The sequence below is a fragment of the Trachemys scripta genome, chromosome 9 (assembly GCF_013100865.1).
Source record: "Trachemys scripta elegans isolate TJP31775 chromosome 9, CAS_Tse_1.0, whole genome shotgun sequence".
NCBI lineage: Eukaryota > Metazoa > Chordata > Testudines > Emydidae > Trachemys > Trachemys scripta.
Window position 1 is genome coordinate 48,637,596 of NC_048306.1, and position 18,960 is coordinate 48,656,555.

The 18,960-nt window shown below is 44.3% G+C and overlaps 2 protein-coding genes across 5 annotated transcripts in view; one reads left to right on the forward strand and one right to left on the reverse strand.

Annotated features, from left to right (window-relative positions):
* ATG4B (autophagy related 4B cysteine peptidase) overlaps positions 1-3,192 on the forward strand; it is a 32,969-nt gene extending 29,777 nt beyond the window's left edge. For all 3 annotated transcript variants that reach the window (XM_034780908.1, XM_034780909.1, XM_034780910.1), the window contains 2 exons: positions 1,151-1,244; positions 2,818-3,192. In XM_034780908.1, coding sequence (XP_034636799.1) covers positions 1,151-1,244; positions 2,818-2,891 — 168 coding nt within the window. In that variant the 3' untranslated portion in view covers positions 2,892-3,192. The remainder of the gene's footprint in view (positions 1-1,150; positions 1,245-2,817) is intronic.
* The window catches only part of DTYMK (deoxythymidylate kinase), a 35,708-nt gene continuing 17,241 nt past the window's right edge, over positions 494-18,960 (reverse strand). Inside the window, exons 4-5 of one of the 2 annotated variants that reach the window (XM_034780915.1) lie at positions 8,442-8,639; positions 494-1,268 (exon numbers count right to left, since the gene is read on the reverse strand). In XM_034780915.1, the coding sequence (XP_034636806.1) occupies positions 1,236-1,268; positions 8,442-8,639 (231 nt within the window). In that variant the 3' untranslated portion in view covers positions 494-1,235. Of the gene's footprint in view, positions 1,269-7,265; positions 7,929-8,441; positions 8,640-18,960 lie in introns of those variants that run through there. The other variant, XM_034780916.1, reaches the window with a different exon arrangement.

Sequence of the window (18,960 nt, forward strand, 5' to 3'; positions counted from 1 at the left end):
AAACCAAAAAGAACTCAGCCCCCCACATTTAACTAGCAAATAGAAATGCAATGCCTGAGAGGTGATCTTCTATGACTTGCCTTGAAGGCAGCAGAGTGAGGGGGACTAGCTCAATTATGATCTCTAAGCACCTTACAACCATTCATGTGTGAAGCTCTTCAAGGCTGAAAATAGGAGTTATCACTTTACAAAAAAATTATAATCACTTTTAGAAAAATTAGACAGGTCTGTGAGTGAGATTCGTGTCTTGTCCGGCATGTCACAGGAAGTCTGCCAGAGACTGGGAAAGACCCCTGGTTTCCTCAGTCAGTCCCCGCAGCAGCAGTTTAACAAAGTAGCAATGAGAAAAGGAATTGAAGTGCACCGCAACCTTCTGAAATTGCATAAGGAATTTGGGTGAGCAAAATAGAATTACCCAGCTGGGAACTGTTGAGGACAATGAGGCTAACACCTCTGCTAAAACAGGGCACTGTGGGATCTCTGTGGAACACAAGGAAATATGTGAGAAGGGAGGTTGATGGGAGTCTCAGGTCCATATAGTAACCATGCCCCATCCTTGCCTAATTTGAGGTTTGGTGGCTTTAACAGTCTCAGGTTGTAGAGATAGTTAAGCTGTGTTTTGGTTAGTTTGGGCTTAGAAGCTGAACCCTCAGAACTAACTCATTTAGCTTGAAGAATATAACCACTCCCTGATAATGTCTTGAGTATTTCCCAAGGCTAGCCTTGCTGTTTGCCTTGGACGCTGTGAGGCTCTAATTACCCTTCTTGGTGTTTGTGTGTATTTGGTGCTCCTAGGATAGGTCTGCTCTCAATCTCTACACCAGGAAATCGCTACACATGAATGCCCTTTTAAAATAAGTATTCTGCTGTACTGCTCTTCCAGGATCTTTCCTTACCAACTGGAAGGAGGGCCAAAGGCAGCATGGATCCTCTTTGCCATCCCTTGCTGTCTAGTGATAGAAACCAGCTAGCTGAATGCTCCCTTCCAGAAAAGGCAGGGGTTTAAAGGTAGAGAAGAGGAACATATTAGTCAGTTTTTCTGTCACATTGTTCACCTTTCTTCCAGCTCCTGAGTGAAGAGGCTGTCACTATTATCCTTGATTGGCAGCATATTTGTGCTAATAGGCTGGCTTCTGTGTTCACTCCACAGCTGTCCCTGCTAAGAGGAGCTCTGCCAATGTTTGAACTGGTAGAACATCAGCCATCACACTTTTCCAGCCCTGATGTTCTGAATCTCACACCAGGTAAGGCCCAGCCATCAGGAATATCTGTGGACAAACATCTCTGTAGTTACCAGGAACTGGATGTGTCTTGTCATTTATGCCATGCTCTCTTATCTATTTCTCCCTGCTGTGACTCTTAGTTCTATCACTGCCTTTCTCAGTCTCCCTTATCTCACACTCTGTCCATTCCTCCAAGAAAGTTTTTCCTTTCCCTTATTCTTAATCCTTCTCAGTTCAAATTTTCCCTATTTCCCATCTCTTCGTCCTCCCTATAATGTTGGAATCGGCTGTTCACCTTCAGTTCGCCCTCCCCTTACCAATCCATTTTTTTTTCTGCTCATCTTATTACCATGGCCCTCATTAGAATTACTGATGATTGTGATTAATTCAGTCTCACTTTGGTCTTACTGCAATCGTTGTCCTTGAGATATTGGCTGCTTTTCCCCTCATTGCATCAGTTGAGAGTACTTCCCCTTGGGTGTTTTCTGTATAGATACATCCATGCTCTTGGTGCACATATGGGCCGTCAATCTAGTTGGAACACTGGAAAGCAGTAACCACTGGGCTTTTGCATGTGCTCCCTCGTCCAATCGAATGAGCCCCAACCCGGAGCCCTGCCAATTCTTAGCTGACTAGTCTCCTCTGTTCCTGCTGTGCAGTCAGCATTTCACTAGCTGTTGGTTACTCTGGTAAAACCTAAAACACACATTCTTGTTGCTTTAGCTAGTGTTGGTCTCTGCTAGGTCCACTCTGTTCCACTTCTTTCCCCTCTCTGTTGAGTTTTCCTCTATGGTCAGCTCCAAATTTGGAGGGTTCAGTTGGCATGTCTGCTGTAATGGTAAAACTATCATAGACCAACACAGCAGCACTGAAGGCAGTGTGTGTGCTGGGCATTCACCAATGCCTGCTCCGTCAGCGTGGCCTGCACTCTTCAAATCAGTAGAAAACATGACTCTGCATCAGTGTCACCTCCCTGCTAGAGCTGGCCTCAGCTGAGTCAGTAACATCTGGGTTGTGGTGTTGCCCTTTCCTAGTGTTCTGGATCAAAGGCATTAATAAAAGGAAATGTTCCTTCGATTCATTTTGGGATGTGTGACATCTCCCAATACTAGCAACAGAGGATTGAGTATGGTCCATATAAAGCTTCAAGACAGCACTGGTCCACTCTTTCCAAAAATATAGTTGAACCAAGCCTCTCTCTAATCAGAACTCTCTATATAGTGTACAACATATATATTTATGGGTATATAGAGTCTGTGCATTTGACACTTCTACATACAGCCTCCAGACTTTAGAACACAAGGTTGTGCCACATTAAGGCTGTTGACACAAACTATCCAGTGCTGAGGAACATACCATTTAGGGATAGCTGATGTATCCTGTGCCACACATAGTGTAGGTGTAATGTGGATTGTCCATTGTTACTTGCTATTAAAGCATGCTCTGTCCTCTTCTCTCCCTCCCTACAAATCCCTCAGCCAATCATGCCCCCCTCTTCCTCTCATACAGCTTGGGCTGGTGAGTGGCTTTGGTGTAAATCTGTTTTAAGCAATGGGCACATTAAACAGAGGTGGTTTTGGCTCTTGTCTTTCAGACTCTTCTGATGCAGACAGGTTGGAAAGATTCTTTGACTCGGAGGATGAAGACTTTGAAATCTTATCTCTTTGAAAATAGATAGGAAACTGACTGCACGTCTATGTTGTGTGTGGGGTGTGTGTGTGGGGGGGAAGAAGTTCCTTCAAGCACATGGGCCCTTACTGGTTTTCATAGGTGCTTGGTGACTTCCCTGCCTCCCATCCATCCCAGCATTCTGTGCAGTCTCAAGCACAGTGTGCACTGTCTGCATTGGGATCAAGAAACAAGTCATCATTAAGGCTTCAGTGGCCAGAGTCAGGATTTCTCAGCGCAAAACACGTGCAAGAAGTGGATGCAGTGGTGCCAAGGAGTTCAAAGTTTTGTTTGTTGCAGCAGCAGCTCAGCTGCCCCTACAAGAGTAACAGTAGAAATCCCCCATGGAGCTAAACCCTTATGAGTATTTCCCAGTGATATTTAATCAGAGCTATTCCTCTTTTGGGGGGTCAAAACCTATACTGTTGCTAGTTCCTTCCATCCTTCCACAGCTTTCCTGCTTATGGCTGACTTGGGCTAAACTTAGATTTATGGAAAGCAATGTAAATTAATACCAGGCATATCCCATATGGAGCCTCCAGCCCAGTAGTATGTGAGCTAGTCACTTGGATGGTCACACTTTCCATAGTAATAGGCCACACGCTGCTGCTCATGCTTAATAATAGTTGCAGTGCTTTCTCACGAACACAGTGCTATCTGTCTTCACTGTACCCAGAAGCTGCCTGCTCTTATAAAGGGCAACCTTCTCTCAGAGGTGAAGCACTTCCTCTCTGGACATTACCCTGAGGTTTTCCACAAGGTCTGAAGATGACAACCAAAACGGGAGGAGAATCCCAGTTTAAATAAAAGGAGGAAGGAAGAAAATTATGTATGTGAGGGCCATAGTCTCACTGGCTGAGTCATCGAAACACCAAGGCTCTGAAAAAGATGGATTGACAAATACAGCAGTGAGGTGTCTTCATTAAAGTGTCTGTTAAGAGAGCTAGACAGAGTCCTGTGAGAGGTTGAGATGTTTATAAATCTTAAGAGCCTGATATTGCTTTTAGTTAAAAATGGTTGAGGGGGGCCTGAGGCAGAACAGGAAGACTGAGAATTTACCATGTCCTTTCTCATACCTAAACCCTTTCCTGACTCCATAGGCTGCCTGGTGTTGGTATGTAAGGTTTCACCTTTGTGAATTAATCCTTAACCCAACAGTTTTTGGTGCCACAAAGCATTCGGTGTAGCACCACTCCTGCTGGGTAGATTGAATAGTTCCAGCTCCTACTCCCATTGAACTCTGTGCTTTCAAAATGATGTATAAGGGGGCTTGAAATTTAATTGGACATAGAATATATGTTTGGTATCATTTCAGATGCTATTCTGCAGCTTCCCTCTATATGATCCTTCTAGCACAGTGTGGCAAATGCATACTGTAGAAGCTAGGCCAAAGAAACCTATTTTAAGTGATCATCTGAAGAGGTCAGGAAAAAACTGGTTGCCTAGAAAAGTTGATAGTTAAATATCAAACACAATTGTACTGGAAACCTTGGAGTTACTTTAATAACTTTACATGATCTTGCCTGTGGCCCATAATACCTATTTAGTAAAAATGAGCTGGATCAAAACCAGATGCATAGGAGAACTGTGTCCTGGTGTGAGCCACCATAGAAGTGAAGTCTTCTCCTTTCTCCAGGACTTCTGCAAATGGCAAATTCATGTTTGCAATGCATTTTCCTGCATTTGGGAACAGCACTTGTCAGTTGATGCTTTTGTGCCCAGAAGGTACATAAACTGGCCATAAATGCTCTCCTCCATGACAAGGCTGACTGACATATTGATGCTAATCTCATTATCTACCCTTAATCTCCCAGAGATTTTAACTCTTGAGCCATGATGCTTCTGTCACTAAATTACTTGCTGCTTTCTCTCTGCTGCTGTTCCTCCTCATCTCTTGCATTAATTTTAAGGGGGGGCGGGGAGATAGTGGAGGAAGTGGGGCTGTGCTCCATTCATCAACTGCTTTCAATTTGTATCTGAATAAACAAACTTAAAATCTTTGGGGTTTTTTAATACTTATTTCTGAGGAGCAGCCCATGCTGTTAGGGATGGGGGGAGGTGTATTTTACCCTTTACTCCTTGTCCACAGATGCTTATGCCATAGTATGGAAAACCATCTTGAAGCAGTTCTAGGGCATCTAGTTTTAACCAGGCTTTGGGTGGCAAAGGTGGATGTGGCTAACTTGTTAAGAGAATTCAGGTGATGCAAAGGGTGTCTGATAGTCCACAGTGGATGCTTGGAACTGGAGCTAGGCCTAACTAAGCTAAGCTGCCATGCCTCAATGTAGTTGAGAGTCCTGGACCAGTTGGCTTGAATCCTTCTGTCAGGCTCAAGATAACTGAGCAATTTCCTGTATGCTTGCTTGGAAAGGTTATTTTGTTTGTTTGTTTTTTTAAAAGGGATGGGGTGAAAGAGACAGGAGAACACTAGTGCACTCTTCTCAACCTCAGGAGTCCCCTTCCCTTATTGCAGTGCTAATGCCAGTCTCTTTCCCTCCCAAAGTTATTGCAAGCTCCTGGAGGAATATAGGGCCTAGTCCTGGACTGCTAGAGCTTCTTAAAGAGAAAGAAGTTGGTGAAAAATTCACCATCCTCCAGTAAAGGCAGATAATTAACATGGGAAAGATGAAAGCATCCAGTGTAAGGACAAAATAATGACCAGTTTTATGTGCTTTTAAACTGCTCCAACACATGCATTGCTTTCCTAAACACCTGCCACTATGCTTATTTGCAGTACCAACAGCAAAGCTAGACTATCAGCTACAGTCAGGATCCCATGTGTGCTAGCTATAGAACTGTTCTAGAATGTTTTCATTTATAAAAATTAGGTTGCTAGCCCTCATGCCTACAAAGATAACTTTAAAAATATGAAGTGTCAAAACTAGTCAGATGTGAAGTGTCCCATGTATCTCTCTAGGTATTTAACTTTGAAGCCTAAAGATGACAATATCAGCCCTTGACTATTTTACTGCTAATGATAATAGAGCTGCTCTTCCCTTTAAAAGGGATCCCTGTCAGCATCTGAATCCAGCTATGAGAGTGAGGGATATGAAATCATTTTTTTTCAGCTAGGTTTGTGTAGAGTCAGGCTGAAGAAGTACTGCTCCTATTTTGCAGACAGGAAACTAAGGCAGAGAACAATAAAGTAACATGCCTGAGGTCACACTAAGTTTGCAGAAGGGCTGGGACCCTAGCTCTCTGCTTCTCAGTCCTGTACCTCAGCCACATAGGCCCTCCTTTCTCAACAAACTTTATGGTAAAAATAAGTCTACTGCAGCAGTTACTCTCAATGACACATAGCTAAATTAAAGTCTGTTTATAACAGTTATCAAAAAGAGAAGTCTGCAATAGCCTCATACTTAAAGAAACAGTTCCAGTAAAACAAGAGTTTACCCAATTTCTTTCTATCATATTGGCTCTTGTTAGCATAGCTTCATCTAAACTTTAGAACTCCATAGCTGAATTTCTGTCTGTGCTGGGCCAAGGAGTTCAACCCTATTTTCCAGCTAGCAGAAGGGAAATCTTTAGTGCCGGACATAACTAAGAGCTGCGGTGTTGACCTCTCATCAAATGAGGTGAATTGTTTCCATGGTATGTTAAACTAGTGTTAACCTATCAGAAAGCCAACAGTTGTTTAATAGAAATGCAACAGATTTTTTTTGAAAGTGACCCCATAGATAGAAATTAAAACCCTGCCAACATTTTAATTTTACATCCAATCAAGCCTCCTGCTTGATGTAAGAACACAGACAACGCTATTCTAGAACTATCACCATGAAATCTGGTTTCAGCCAGGAAGGAGCTGAGAGTCAGGTAAGACCACAGTCCCTAGCAGGTGTGACATGGTGGGGTATGCTGGGACATTACCACAAAACAAGGTCCAGCAGCTGAACATCAGGATCCATAAAACAAGAAAGCCTAACTTTAAGTTGTTGACACATTATCCTGGCTATATGAGGAACTCAACTCAGTTTAAAAATAATTATAGTTTCAGTGTGCAGCTCACCTTTCAAACCAGTCCCATGCTATAGCAACCTATCTAGCCAAGGTTCTTACTGACAAGCTCATCTGAGCACCTCACCATCGCTAATGTATTTATCCTCACAACAACCCTATGAAATAGGAGTGATAGGGAGGTACTATTTTATAGCTGGGGAACTGAGGCCCAGAGACACTAATTGACTTGGTCCCAATGAAACTCTATAGCAGAGCAGGAAATTGAACTTAGGTGTCCCACATCCCAGGCTGGTGTTTGAAATACTAGATCACCTTTCATCTAAGGAAGTGTACAGGCTTGGGTTGATACTTTTCCAAAAGTGATTTCAAACCAGCTTACTTAAATATTTGTTACTGTCACAAAAGAGGACACTAAAATAAAAGGCACTAATTTATTAGCAAGACTTCCACAAATTAAGAGTTTAAGTTAGTATGTTTAATAAGTTATGGGAAGGGGAATCCCACAAGCATATGATTATGGAAAATGACAGTTCTCTAAGTACAAATGTAGAAAAACCCCTTTCCCCTTCTCTTCATTCACAACCCGATCTCCCCCACCTCAAGTCCCACTACCATAACTCATTGTGGTAATTAGCCAAAAGTTCCACTTACAATTACTTGTTTTATACATTTTGTCATTGCTCCTGCTCAAGGTTTGTACCTGGATTATAGGAAGATTTACAAAAAAAAAGTCCATTTATAAAATACATCAGGAAGATGGCTTGTAAGATCCAATTTACAAAGGAGGAGTTAGATAAAACCAGAGGTCTCCAAAGTATTTTGGTCTATAAAAACAATGCTCTGTGATCTAAACTGCAGCTATTAAAGGTGAAGGAGTCTGTCTGAGGAAGATTTGAGAGATGCCAGTTCCCCTTCAATCAGATCTGGAGCAGAATATGCTGCAGGAAGAGGGTGGAGTAAAAGCCAATTCTATTTCCAGAGTGCTCCTATGGGCTTATTCTGAACCTCCTGCATAGCCTCCTCAGTGAAAGACTTAATTTCATTATGCAACTCTTCAATGCTCTTCGAAGCATCAATTGTCTGTTTCCAAAATAAAAGCATTACATTTAAAACATTTCTCAGTGCCCAACGCTTTCATTAGAGGAGAAAATAAGACAGTAGATCCAGACCACAGAAATGCAGGTCACCAACTGCATGAATGGGAAGTCAGGTTTTCAATGCAGTTGTACATAAATTCTGTATTTTTAAAAATGTGGTTAATTAACAGTAGTTTAAAATATCTGCTGAAGTGATCACTTACTTTCTTGATCTAGTTTTATATCAAGGTTGATATTTTATTGTTCTAGTCATTCAAATGGCGAGTTGCAATTCCTGCATCCTACCTATATAAGAAGGTCAAGATGGCATCTCCCTGTGACTGTGCTACATTGTAGCAGTTTGGTCTTCACTGTTTAATTTCAAGGATTAGAAAACCCTTTATACTATACAACAGTTTTTCTTTGAAGGGGGCTCCAAAGGATAAAAGTCTTGAAGTTTAGTTTTAATTCATTGACCCATCTAGAGCCTTACCTTACCTAGAGCTAATTCCCTTACCTTCCAGTTTAAAGTCTTGTCCTTTATCAGATGGTGGTAGTTCTGTAGAACCTTCTCCTGGAAGGAGCTGTTCTCATAGCGTTCATTTCCAAAGTCCCCTCGTTTTGCTGCCTCCAACGTGCTCAACTGAAGAAATAGGATCAAATCTGGCTTTGGAAGCCCTACATCAGGCTGTTTGCACCAATCCAAGGAGAAATTCTGTCCAAAGTGAGAAGGAGAAATAAATCAGAGGTGGAAGAAAAAAATCAATGAAAATGAGAGAGCAGATCAACAACAGACCAGCAGGAAAAAGACTTGGGGAAAATGAACACCCACTGAAGAACTACTAACAAGTGGACCAGATTCTCATTTGGTGTAAATCTATGTAGCTCCATTGACTTCAAAGGAGCTATGCCAATTTACACCAGCTGACAATAGCCCAGTTTATGTATACTAGAAAAGACACCCCAAATACTTATGGCCTGATCTTCAGAGGTGCTGTGCACCTATAGCTCTCACTGAAGTCAACATGAACTACAGGTGCTTAGCGCCTTGGCAAATGAGATTACAGACATTTAAACACAGTCACTTTTTCAAATAATTAGAATCATAGAATATCAGGGTTGGAAGGGACCTCAGGAGGTCATCTAGTCCAATCCCCTGCTCAAAGCAGGACCGATCCCTAAATGGTCTCTCAAGGATTGAACTCACAACCCTGGGTGTAGCAGGCCAATGCTCAAACCACTGAGAAAGAGAAGGGCTACATGGAGGATCATAGTGAGCCTGTGAGGCTAGTGAAATCTGCCAGGAAAGGCGGGACCCACAGAGACAAGGACAGAGCTTTGTCACAACTGGTTTCAGGAGCGGGATCATCTTTCACAGCGTGGTGGAAGAGAGGTTTAAAAAAAATGTGCACTGGGGTTTTGGATTTTTGTTTGTTTGTTTGCTTTGTACCACAATGGAGGAGGTGGTAAGAGCTCTGGTACAAGCCATGGCAGCCCAGCAGCAGGCCACCCGGGTTCAGGCAATGGTGCAACAGGAGTCTATGCGACTACAGCAGGAAACCATTCAATTATTAATGGGTCAGGCGACCCAAGATCATGCCCTCTTGCGAGAGGTAGTGGACCAGCTGAAGATCCCCACCACCCAGGCCCGGGGGTCCGATGGAACACGAACCCTGAGGGCCACTGGTTGTCTGCCAAAGATGACGTTGGAAGTTGACGTACAGGCATATCTCCTCTCATTCAAAAGAACGGCTCAGCGTGAGATGTGGCCCCAGGAGCAGTGGACCAGCATTCTTGCCCCATTTTTGTGCAGATGCGCCCAGTAGGCCTACTTTGACTTGCCTGCCATGGACGCCACTGACTATACCCGGCTGAAGGCAGAGATCCTAGCACAATCAGGGGTGTCGGCAGCGGTACGGGCCCAGAGGTCCAGTGAGTGGAAATATCAGGAGAACAAACCCCTGAGGTCCCAGCTATTCGACCTCATACACCTCGCGCAGAAGTGGTTACAGCCCGCGGTGTGTAGCCCAGAGGAGATTTTGGAGACCCTGGTCATGGATCATTATATGCGAGGACTGCCAGCAGATCTCCACAAATGGGTAGGCCAGAACGATCCATCCACCTATGATGAGATGATCACGCTGGTAGAAAGATGCATGACAGCCAGGGAATTGACCCAACTACCCAAGGAAGGCCCCTTTCAAAGTAAGCATCCGAACCCAACCCTGGAAGGTTGGGCAGCCAACCCCCTAGGGAGTCCTAGGTGGAAGAAGGGGGGCCAAAAACCAGCAGGGACCCCAGAAGGAAGGGATTGGCCTGAGTGGGGGGAACCCTGGGACTAAACCCCCTAACTCCCGTGATAGGGGAATGATTAGACGCAATTACACTGGTCTACAATTTTTGAGAAGTCGTCTGCTTCAGAGATAAAATGTGCTATTTATTATGTATTTTGATGTGCTGAATCCAAATATGACAATTAAAACAACTGATTGGCTACTGTTTCTAAGATATTTAAGTTTTTACATTTTATGTCTATGTATATTGTGTAGATTAGAGTTTTAATCAAATTGTAAACCTAGGTCTTTTCATGTGTTTATGGTTGCTTTACATGATATTTCACCTGTCCTGTTTATGTAACACTTTAAAAATCAGCAAAAGGGTTATATAAATAACATTTATTATGAAACAAAAGGCAAAAAACTATTCTGTACATAGTTTAGTCCTATTCAGTGTCTACTCGGCGCTTCTTGGCTTGTCTCTTGTATTCATTAAATGGAGCATCTCTTGTCACTGGCCAGCAATATTCTTCAAGCACTGATGGGCTCCATTTGCCCTGATAGCGTTTCTCCATTGTTGCAATGTCCTGGTGAAATCGCTCGCCGTGCTCGTCGCTCACTGCTCTGCAGTTCGGTGGAAAAAAATCTAGATGAGAGTGCAAAAAATGTATCTTTAGTGATATGTTGCAACCAAGGCTTTTGTATGCCTTGAGGAGGTTTTCCACCAACAACCTGTAGTTGTCTGCCTTATTGTTTCAGAGAAAATTTATTGCCACTAACTGGAAGGCTTTCCATGCCGTCTTTTCCTTGCCACGCAGTGCATGGTCAAATGCATCATCTCAAAGAAGTTCACGAATCTGAGGACCAACAAAGACACCTTCCTTTAGCTTAGCTTCACTTAACCTTGGAAATTTTCCACGGAGGTACTTGAAAGCTGCTTGTGTTTTGTCAATGGCCTTGACAAAGTTCTTCATCAGACCCAGCTTGATGTGTAAGGGTGGTAACAAAATCTTCCTTGATTCAACAAGTGGTGGATGCTGAACACTTTTCCTCCCAGGCTCCAATGACTGTCGGAGTGGCCAATTTTTCTTGGTGTAGTGGGAATCTCTTGCACGACTATCCCGTTCGCAGAGAAAACAGCAGTACTTTGTGTATCCAGTCTGCAGACCAAGCAAGAGAGCAACAACCTTCAAATCGCCACAAAGCTGCCACTGATGTTGGTCATAGTTTATGCACCTCAAAAGTTGTTTCATGCTGTCATAGGTTTCCTTCATATGGACTGCATGACCAACTGGAATTGATGGCAAAACATTGCCATTATGCAGTAAAACAGCTTTAAGACTCATCTTCGATGAATCAATGAACAGTCTCCACTCATCTGGATCGTGAACGATGTTGAGGGCTGCCATCACACCATCGATGTTGTTGCAGGCTACAAGATCACCTTCCATGAAGAAGAATGGGACAAGATCCTTTTGACGGTCCCGGAACATGGAAACCCTAACATCACCTGCCAGGAGATTCCACTGCTGTAGTCTGGAGTCCAACAGCTCTGCCTTACTCTTGGGTAGTTCCAAATCCCTGACAAGGTCATTCAGTTCACCTTGTGTTATGAGGTGTGGTTCAGAGGAGGAGGATGGGAGAAAATGTGGGGTCCTGTGACATTGATGGTTCAGGACCAGAAATTTCATCCTCTTCCTCATCTGACTCAAGTGAGAATGATTCTGGTGCATCAGGAACCGGCAGTCCTTCTCAGTTGGGTACTGGGCGTATAGCTGATGGAATGTTTGGATAATGCACAGTCCACTTTTTCTTCTTTGACACACCTTTCCCAACTGGAGGCACCATGCAGAAGTAACAATTGCTGGTATGATCTGTTGGCTCTCTCCAAATCATTGGCACTGCAAAAGGCATAGATTTTCTTTTCCTGTTCAACCACTGGCGAAGATTTGTTGCACAAGTGTTGCAGCATATGTGTGGGGCCCACCTCTTGTCCTGATCTCCAATTTTGCAGCCAAAATAAAGGTGATAGGCTTTCTTAACCATAGTGGTTATACTGCGCTTTTGTGATGCAAAAGTCACTTCACCACAAGCATAGCAGAAGTTATCTGCACTGTTCACACAAGCACGAGGCATCTCTGCTCACTTTGGCTAAACAGAAATGTGTCCCTTTGCAAAATCAAACACTGACAAATAAGAGAGCACGACACTGTATGATTTCTAGAGCGGATATAGGGCAATTTGTTCAGCAGAGTGATGCAAACTTCGTTATGATTGCATCATCTATGACTTCTAGGAATAACATGATGCAATTCATATCATGTATGACGCAATACCAGCTTCAGATTGCATCATTCATTGTTTTGCCTAAAAAGCAAGTACTGTCCAAACCCAGTCATAGATTTATTCATAGATCCAGTCAAAGATGTATTTTAGTCATTTCTGGTTTAAATTGAGATCCCTTCCCTTTATAACTCACTTATCCTCCGCCATTCCCAAGTCAAGGGTTGTATATACTGACCCAATAGCATATCTTGAAAACTAGAGCCAATCAACAATTTTAAGCATCATTTTCGTTCTCAGTGACCCAGAATTAGTAAAGTTTGACTACATTTATTTCAGAAGCATTTTGGCTGTAGAGCAATGTTATAGATGTTATGCATATGGGGAATGGGGACACATAGTAGCAGAGTGTCCCAGCACCGAGGAGCCTATGCAATGTAACTTGGGGGGATTGGGAGGTCCTGTGCTCCCTTATCCACTGTGCATGCATCGCATTAGCCCTGCATAACTACACCAGGCCGGTGAAGATAAACGGAGCTTATCTTCAGCACTCCCAGAGTCCACAAGCACTCTAGTGCTTGTGGACTCTGGGAGTGCTATCACCCTTATATCGGGTACACTGGTAAAAAGTAGCCAGCTGCTACAAGCCAAACGCGTAGCAGTGACGTGTGTCCAGGGGGCCGTGAGCCATTACCCCACCATCCCAATGGAGATAGAGGTTCAGGGGAACCCCATTGAGGTGACAATGGGCATAGTTCCTAAACTCCCATATCCTATAGTCATTGGGAGGGACTATCCACGGTTTGATAATTTACTCCCCCCAGAGAGGCTGGAGGGAGGTGGGGACCCTGAGGGCAGCGACTCGTCGCCGGGGGAATGTCAACCCCGATGTTTGCTGAGATTTCTCAGGATCTGTTCTCAGCTCCCCAAAGACCTGGAAGACAAAAAAAAGAGAGGAAGGCTGCGAAAGCGTTGGGAACCTGGATCCTGACCCAGGCCCAGAAGACCACCCTAGTAGGCAGATGGACACGAGCAGCCATCAGAGAAACTACCACCACGGAAAGTGAGCCAGAGGCTGGCCCCAGCTGTGACGGTGGCAAGCCATTGGAAGAAGCAGAAGCCGGCCCCTGGGAGCTCGGGCAGGTTAGTTCCGGGAGAGAGACTTTCGAGCGGGATCAGGCAGAGGACCCTAGATATGATAATGCTAGGAAAGAGGTGGCCAAGATAAATGGAATCCCCGTGGATGGGAAGGTCCGGGGTCCAGGACCTTACTTTATAGTGAAGAAAGATCTCGTACCGCGTGCTGCAAATGCAGGAGCAAGAGATACATCAACTTCTAGTGCCATGAAAACATCAAAAAGCCATATTGAGCCTCGCCCACAGTCACCTATTTGGAGAAAACCCAGGCACAGATCCTGCGGAGGTTCTTCTGGCCAGGAGTACACAAAGATGTCCGGCGATACTGCATCTCTTGTCCAGAGTGTAAGCTACATAGCCCATGTCCACACTTGTGGGCCCCTTTGATACCTTGTCCAATAATAGAGGTACCATTTGAATGTATAGCCATGGATCTGGTTGGGCCCCTAGAGAAGACCGCTCGGGGCCACCAACATGTGCTTATTGTACTAAACTATGCAACCCGATACCTGGAAGCCGTCCCCCTATGCAACACGGCTTCCAAGACAATAGCTAAGGAGCTAGTACAGATCTTATCCAGGTTGGGCTACCAAAGGAGATAGTGACTGATCAAGGGACATCTTTCGTGTCCAAGTTGATGAAAGATCTCTGTTCGCTGCTCCACATACAAGCCCTACGGCTCTCTGTATACCACCTACAAACAGATGGCCTTGTGGAAAGGTTCAATAGGACCTTCAAGGCCATGATCAGGAAAGTAGTGAGGTGGGATGGGAAAGATTGGGATACCCTATTGCCTTACCTCATGTTGCCATCTGGGAGGTTCTGAAAGCCTCCACGGGTTTCTCTCCGTTCCAACTACTATACGGGCGCCACCCCCAGGGCATATTGGATATAGCCAGAGAAACTTGGGAAGAGGAGCCAAATCCTGGAAGGAACATAGTCAAGCATGTACTGCAGATAAGGGATCGGATTGCCCAAGTTAAGCCCATTATATGGGAATACTTGGAGAGAGCACAGGAGACCCAACAAACCCATTATAACCACCAAGCAAAGCTTTGATGGTTCCAACCAGGGGAACGAGTGATGGTCCTGGTGCCCATAGCAGAAAGTAAACTGTTGGCCCAGTGGCAGGGACCCTACAAAGTGATCGAAGCCATGGGAGAGGTGAACTATAAGGTGCGGCAGCCAGGCCGCAGGAAACCAGAGCAAATTTACCACATCAATCTTCTAAAACCATGGCATGATCGAGAGGCATGCTTAGTCACCCAGGAGACCCTTCCCCAGGAGGATAACTTACACAAGTTAGGATATCACCCGACTTGACGCTGATCCAAAAGATCGAGGCAACCGACTTCCTTAGAGTTTGCAATTCTAAGGAAGGGTAGAAGGGAGAACAGCAAAATAGAGACAATGGATTTCAGGAAGGCAGATTTTGGTAAGCTCAGAGAGCTGATAGGTAAGGTCCAATGGGAATCAAGACTGAGGGGAAAAACAACTGAGGAGAGTTGGCAGTTTTTCAAAGGGACACTATTAAGGGCCCAAAAGCAAGCTATTCCGCTGGTTAGGAAAGATAGAAAATGTGGCAAAAGACCACCTTGGCTTAACCACGAGATCTTGCATGATCTAAAAAATAAAAAGGAGTCATATAAAAAATGGAAACTAGGACAGATTACAAAGGATGAATATAGGCAAACAACACAGGAATGCAGGGGCAAGATTAGAAAGGCAAAGGCACAAAATGAGCTCAAACTAGCTACAGGAATAAAGGGAAACAAGAAGACTTTTTATCAATACATTAGAAGCAAGAGGAAGACCAAAGTCAGGGTAGGCCCACTGCTTAGTGAAGAGGGAGAAACAGTAAACTTGGAAATGGCAGAGATGCTTAATGACTTCTTTGTTTCGGTCTTCACCGAGAAGTCTGAAGGAATGCCTAACATAGTGAATGCTAATAGGAAGGGGGTAGGTTTAGCAGATAAAATAAAAAAAGAACAAGTTAAAAATCACTTAGAAAAGTTAGATGCCTGCAAGTCACCAAGGCCTGATGAAATGCATCCTAGAATACTCAAGGAGCTAATAGAGGAGGTATTTGAGCCTCTAGCTATTATCTTTGGAAAATCATGGGAGACGGGAGAGATTCCAGAAGACTGGAAAAGGGCAAATATAGTGCCCATCTATAAAAAGGGAAATAAAAACAACCCAGGAAACTACAGACCAGTTAGTTTAACTTCTGTGCCAGGGAAGATAATGGAGCAAGTAATTAAGGAAATCATCTGCAAACACTTGGAAGGTGGTAAGGTGATAGGGAACAGCCAGCATGGATTTGTGAAGAACAAATCATGTCAAACCAATCTGATAGCTTTCTTTGATAGGATAACGAGCCTTGTGGATAAGGGTGAAGCTGTGGATGTGGTATACCTAGACTTTAGTAAGGCATTTGATACGGTCTCGCATGATATTCTTATCGATAAACTAGGCAAATACAATTTAGATGGGGCTCCTATAAGGTGGGTGCATAACTGGCTGGATAACCGTACTCAGAGAGTTGTTATTAATGGTTCCCAATCCTGCTGGAAAGGCGTAACGAGTGGGGTACCGCAGGGGTCTGTTTTGGGACCGGCTCTGTTCAATATCTTCATCAACGACTTAGATATTGGTATAGAAAGTACGCTTATTAAGTTTGCGGAGGACAGGGTCATAATTCAAAATGATCTGGACAAATTGGAGAAATGGTCTGTGTTAAACAGGATGAAATTTAACAAAGACAAATGCAAAGTACTCCACTTAGGAAGAAAAAATCAGTTTCACACATACAGAATGGGAAGAGACTGTCTAGGAAGGAGTACGGCAGAAAGGGATCTAGGGGTTATAGTGGACCACAAGCTAAATATGAGTCAACAGCGTGATGCTGTTGCAAAAAAAGCAAACATGATTCTGGGATGTATTAACAGGTATGTTGTGAGCTAGACACGAGAAGTCATTCTTCCGCTCTACTCTGCTCTGGTTAGGCCTCAGCTGGAGTATTGTGTTCAGTTCTGGGCACCGCATTTTAAAAAAGATGTGGAGAAATTGGAAAGGGTCCAGAGAAGAGCAACAAGAATGATTAAAGGTCTTGAGAACATGACCTATGAAGGAAGGCTGAAAGAATTGGGTTTGTTTAGTTTGGAAAAGAGAAGACTGAGAGGGGACATGATAGCAGTTTTCAGGTATTTAAAAGGGTGTCATGAGGAGGAGGGAGAAAACTTGTTCATCTTAGCCTCTAAGGATAAAACAAGAAGCAATGGGTTTAAACTGCAGCAAGGGAGGTCTAGGTTGGACATTAGGAAAAAGTTCCTAACTGTCAGGGTGGTTAAACACTGGAATAAATTGCCTAGGGAGGTTGTGGAATCTCCATCTCTGGAGATATTTAAGAGTAGGTTAGATAAATGTCTATCAGGGATGGTCTAGACACTATTTGGTCCTGCCATGCGGGCAGGGGACTGGACTCGATGACCTCTCGAGGTCCCTTCCAGTCCTTGAATCTATGATTAATCGCAACTGAGATGTGTTCTCTACAAAACCGGGGCGGATGACTGAGACCTATCACCATATCTGCACGATCCCCAGAGCCAAGATAACATTGAGACCCTACCATATCCCAGAAGCCAAAAGAGAAGAAATCAAGGCCGAAGTAAAGAAAATGTTAGAATAAGGGGTTACTGAAGAATCTTACAGTAAGGGTCCAGTCCAATCATTTTAGTGCCTAAACCTGACAGTACCACGAGATTCTTTAATGACTTTCGCCGACTGAATGAAGTATCCCAATTCAATGCATACCCCATACCACACATTGACGAACTGGTTGACCGACTGGATATTACCCAATTCTTGACTACACTGGATCTGACAAAAGTGTAGTGGCAGATTCCCCTGACCAAAGAAGCTTAAAAAAAAAAAAAAAAAAGACAGCATTCTCCATCCCGGACAGGCTATTCCAGTACACCATCCTCCTTTTCAGGCTACGTGGAGTCCCAGCCACATTCCAGCGCCTCATGGATAAACTGCTGCGCCCCCATACTAGTTATGCAGCCGCTTACCTAGATGATATCATCTATACGCCAGACTGGGGAACCCACTTGGAGAAAGTTGAGGCAGTACTGCGCACATTAAGGCGGACTGGCCTCACCGCTAAATGTGCCATAGGGCTAGCAGAGGCTAGGTACCTGGGATATATTGTAAGAAGGGGCATAGTGAAGCCCCAAACGAATAAGCAAGAGGCTATTCAAAACTGGCCCCAGATGACCCAAAAGAAGCAGGTCCGCACGTTCCTAGGTGTGGTAGGCTATTACAGACGTTTTATTCCCCACTTCACCACTAGGGCAAGTCCTCTAACGGACCTGGTGAAGGCCCGAGGTCCAGACATGGTGAAGTGAACCAATGCAGCAGAGGGAACATTCATAGACCTTTGGACGGCCCTCTATAATGACCCCATACTCATAGTCCCGGACTTTAACAAGGAATTTATTTTACAAACAGATGCTTCCGAGGTGGGGTTGGGAGCAGTTCTGTCACAACTGGTTGGAGAAGAACATCCGATCCTCTGCCTAAGCAGAAAGCTGCTCCCAAGAGAACAGAAGTATGCAGTAGTCAAGAGAGAATGCCTTGCTGTCAAATAGGCTATGGAGACATTGCGTTGTTACCTCTTAGGCTGGCGATTTACTCTTGTGATGGACCATGTGAATGCAACTGCATAAGGAAAAGAATGCAAAGGTCACAAGGTGGTTCTTATCCCTCCAACCATTCCAGTTCTGCGTACAGCACAGGTCTGGATGCCACCACAGCAACGCTGATGGTCTGTCACGAGCACACTCCCTGGCGTCCCAAGTTGCCCAACTCTATGGTGTTGAGCAGAAGGGGGGGTGGGGGGGAGAATATGTGACGAGGCAAGGCTAAATGGCTATAGTAAAGTAATGGGAGACAGATATATTAGCCACAGGCTAAACGAATCCCTGTTACCAGGATAAGCAAATAGCAGCTGCTCCAGGTCAATTAAGACACCTGGGGCAAATTAAGATCTTTCCAGAAGGCAGGGAGGTCAGCTAGGTTGATTGGAACACCTGAAGCCAATCAGGGGCTGGCTGAAACTAGTTAAAAGCCTCCCAGTTAGTCAGGTGGGGCCGTGTGTCAGGAGCTGTAGGAGGAAGCGGCGCTGTTGGAGAGAGTGAGCAGTACAAACCATATCAGGCACAAGGAAGGAGGCCCTGAGGTAAGGGTGAAGTGGATCTTGAGGAAGTGGCTCAGGAAATTGTACACATTCTGTTTCTAAATAATCAGCTACCATAGCTGATACTATTAGGTTCCCTG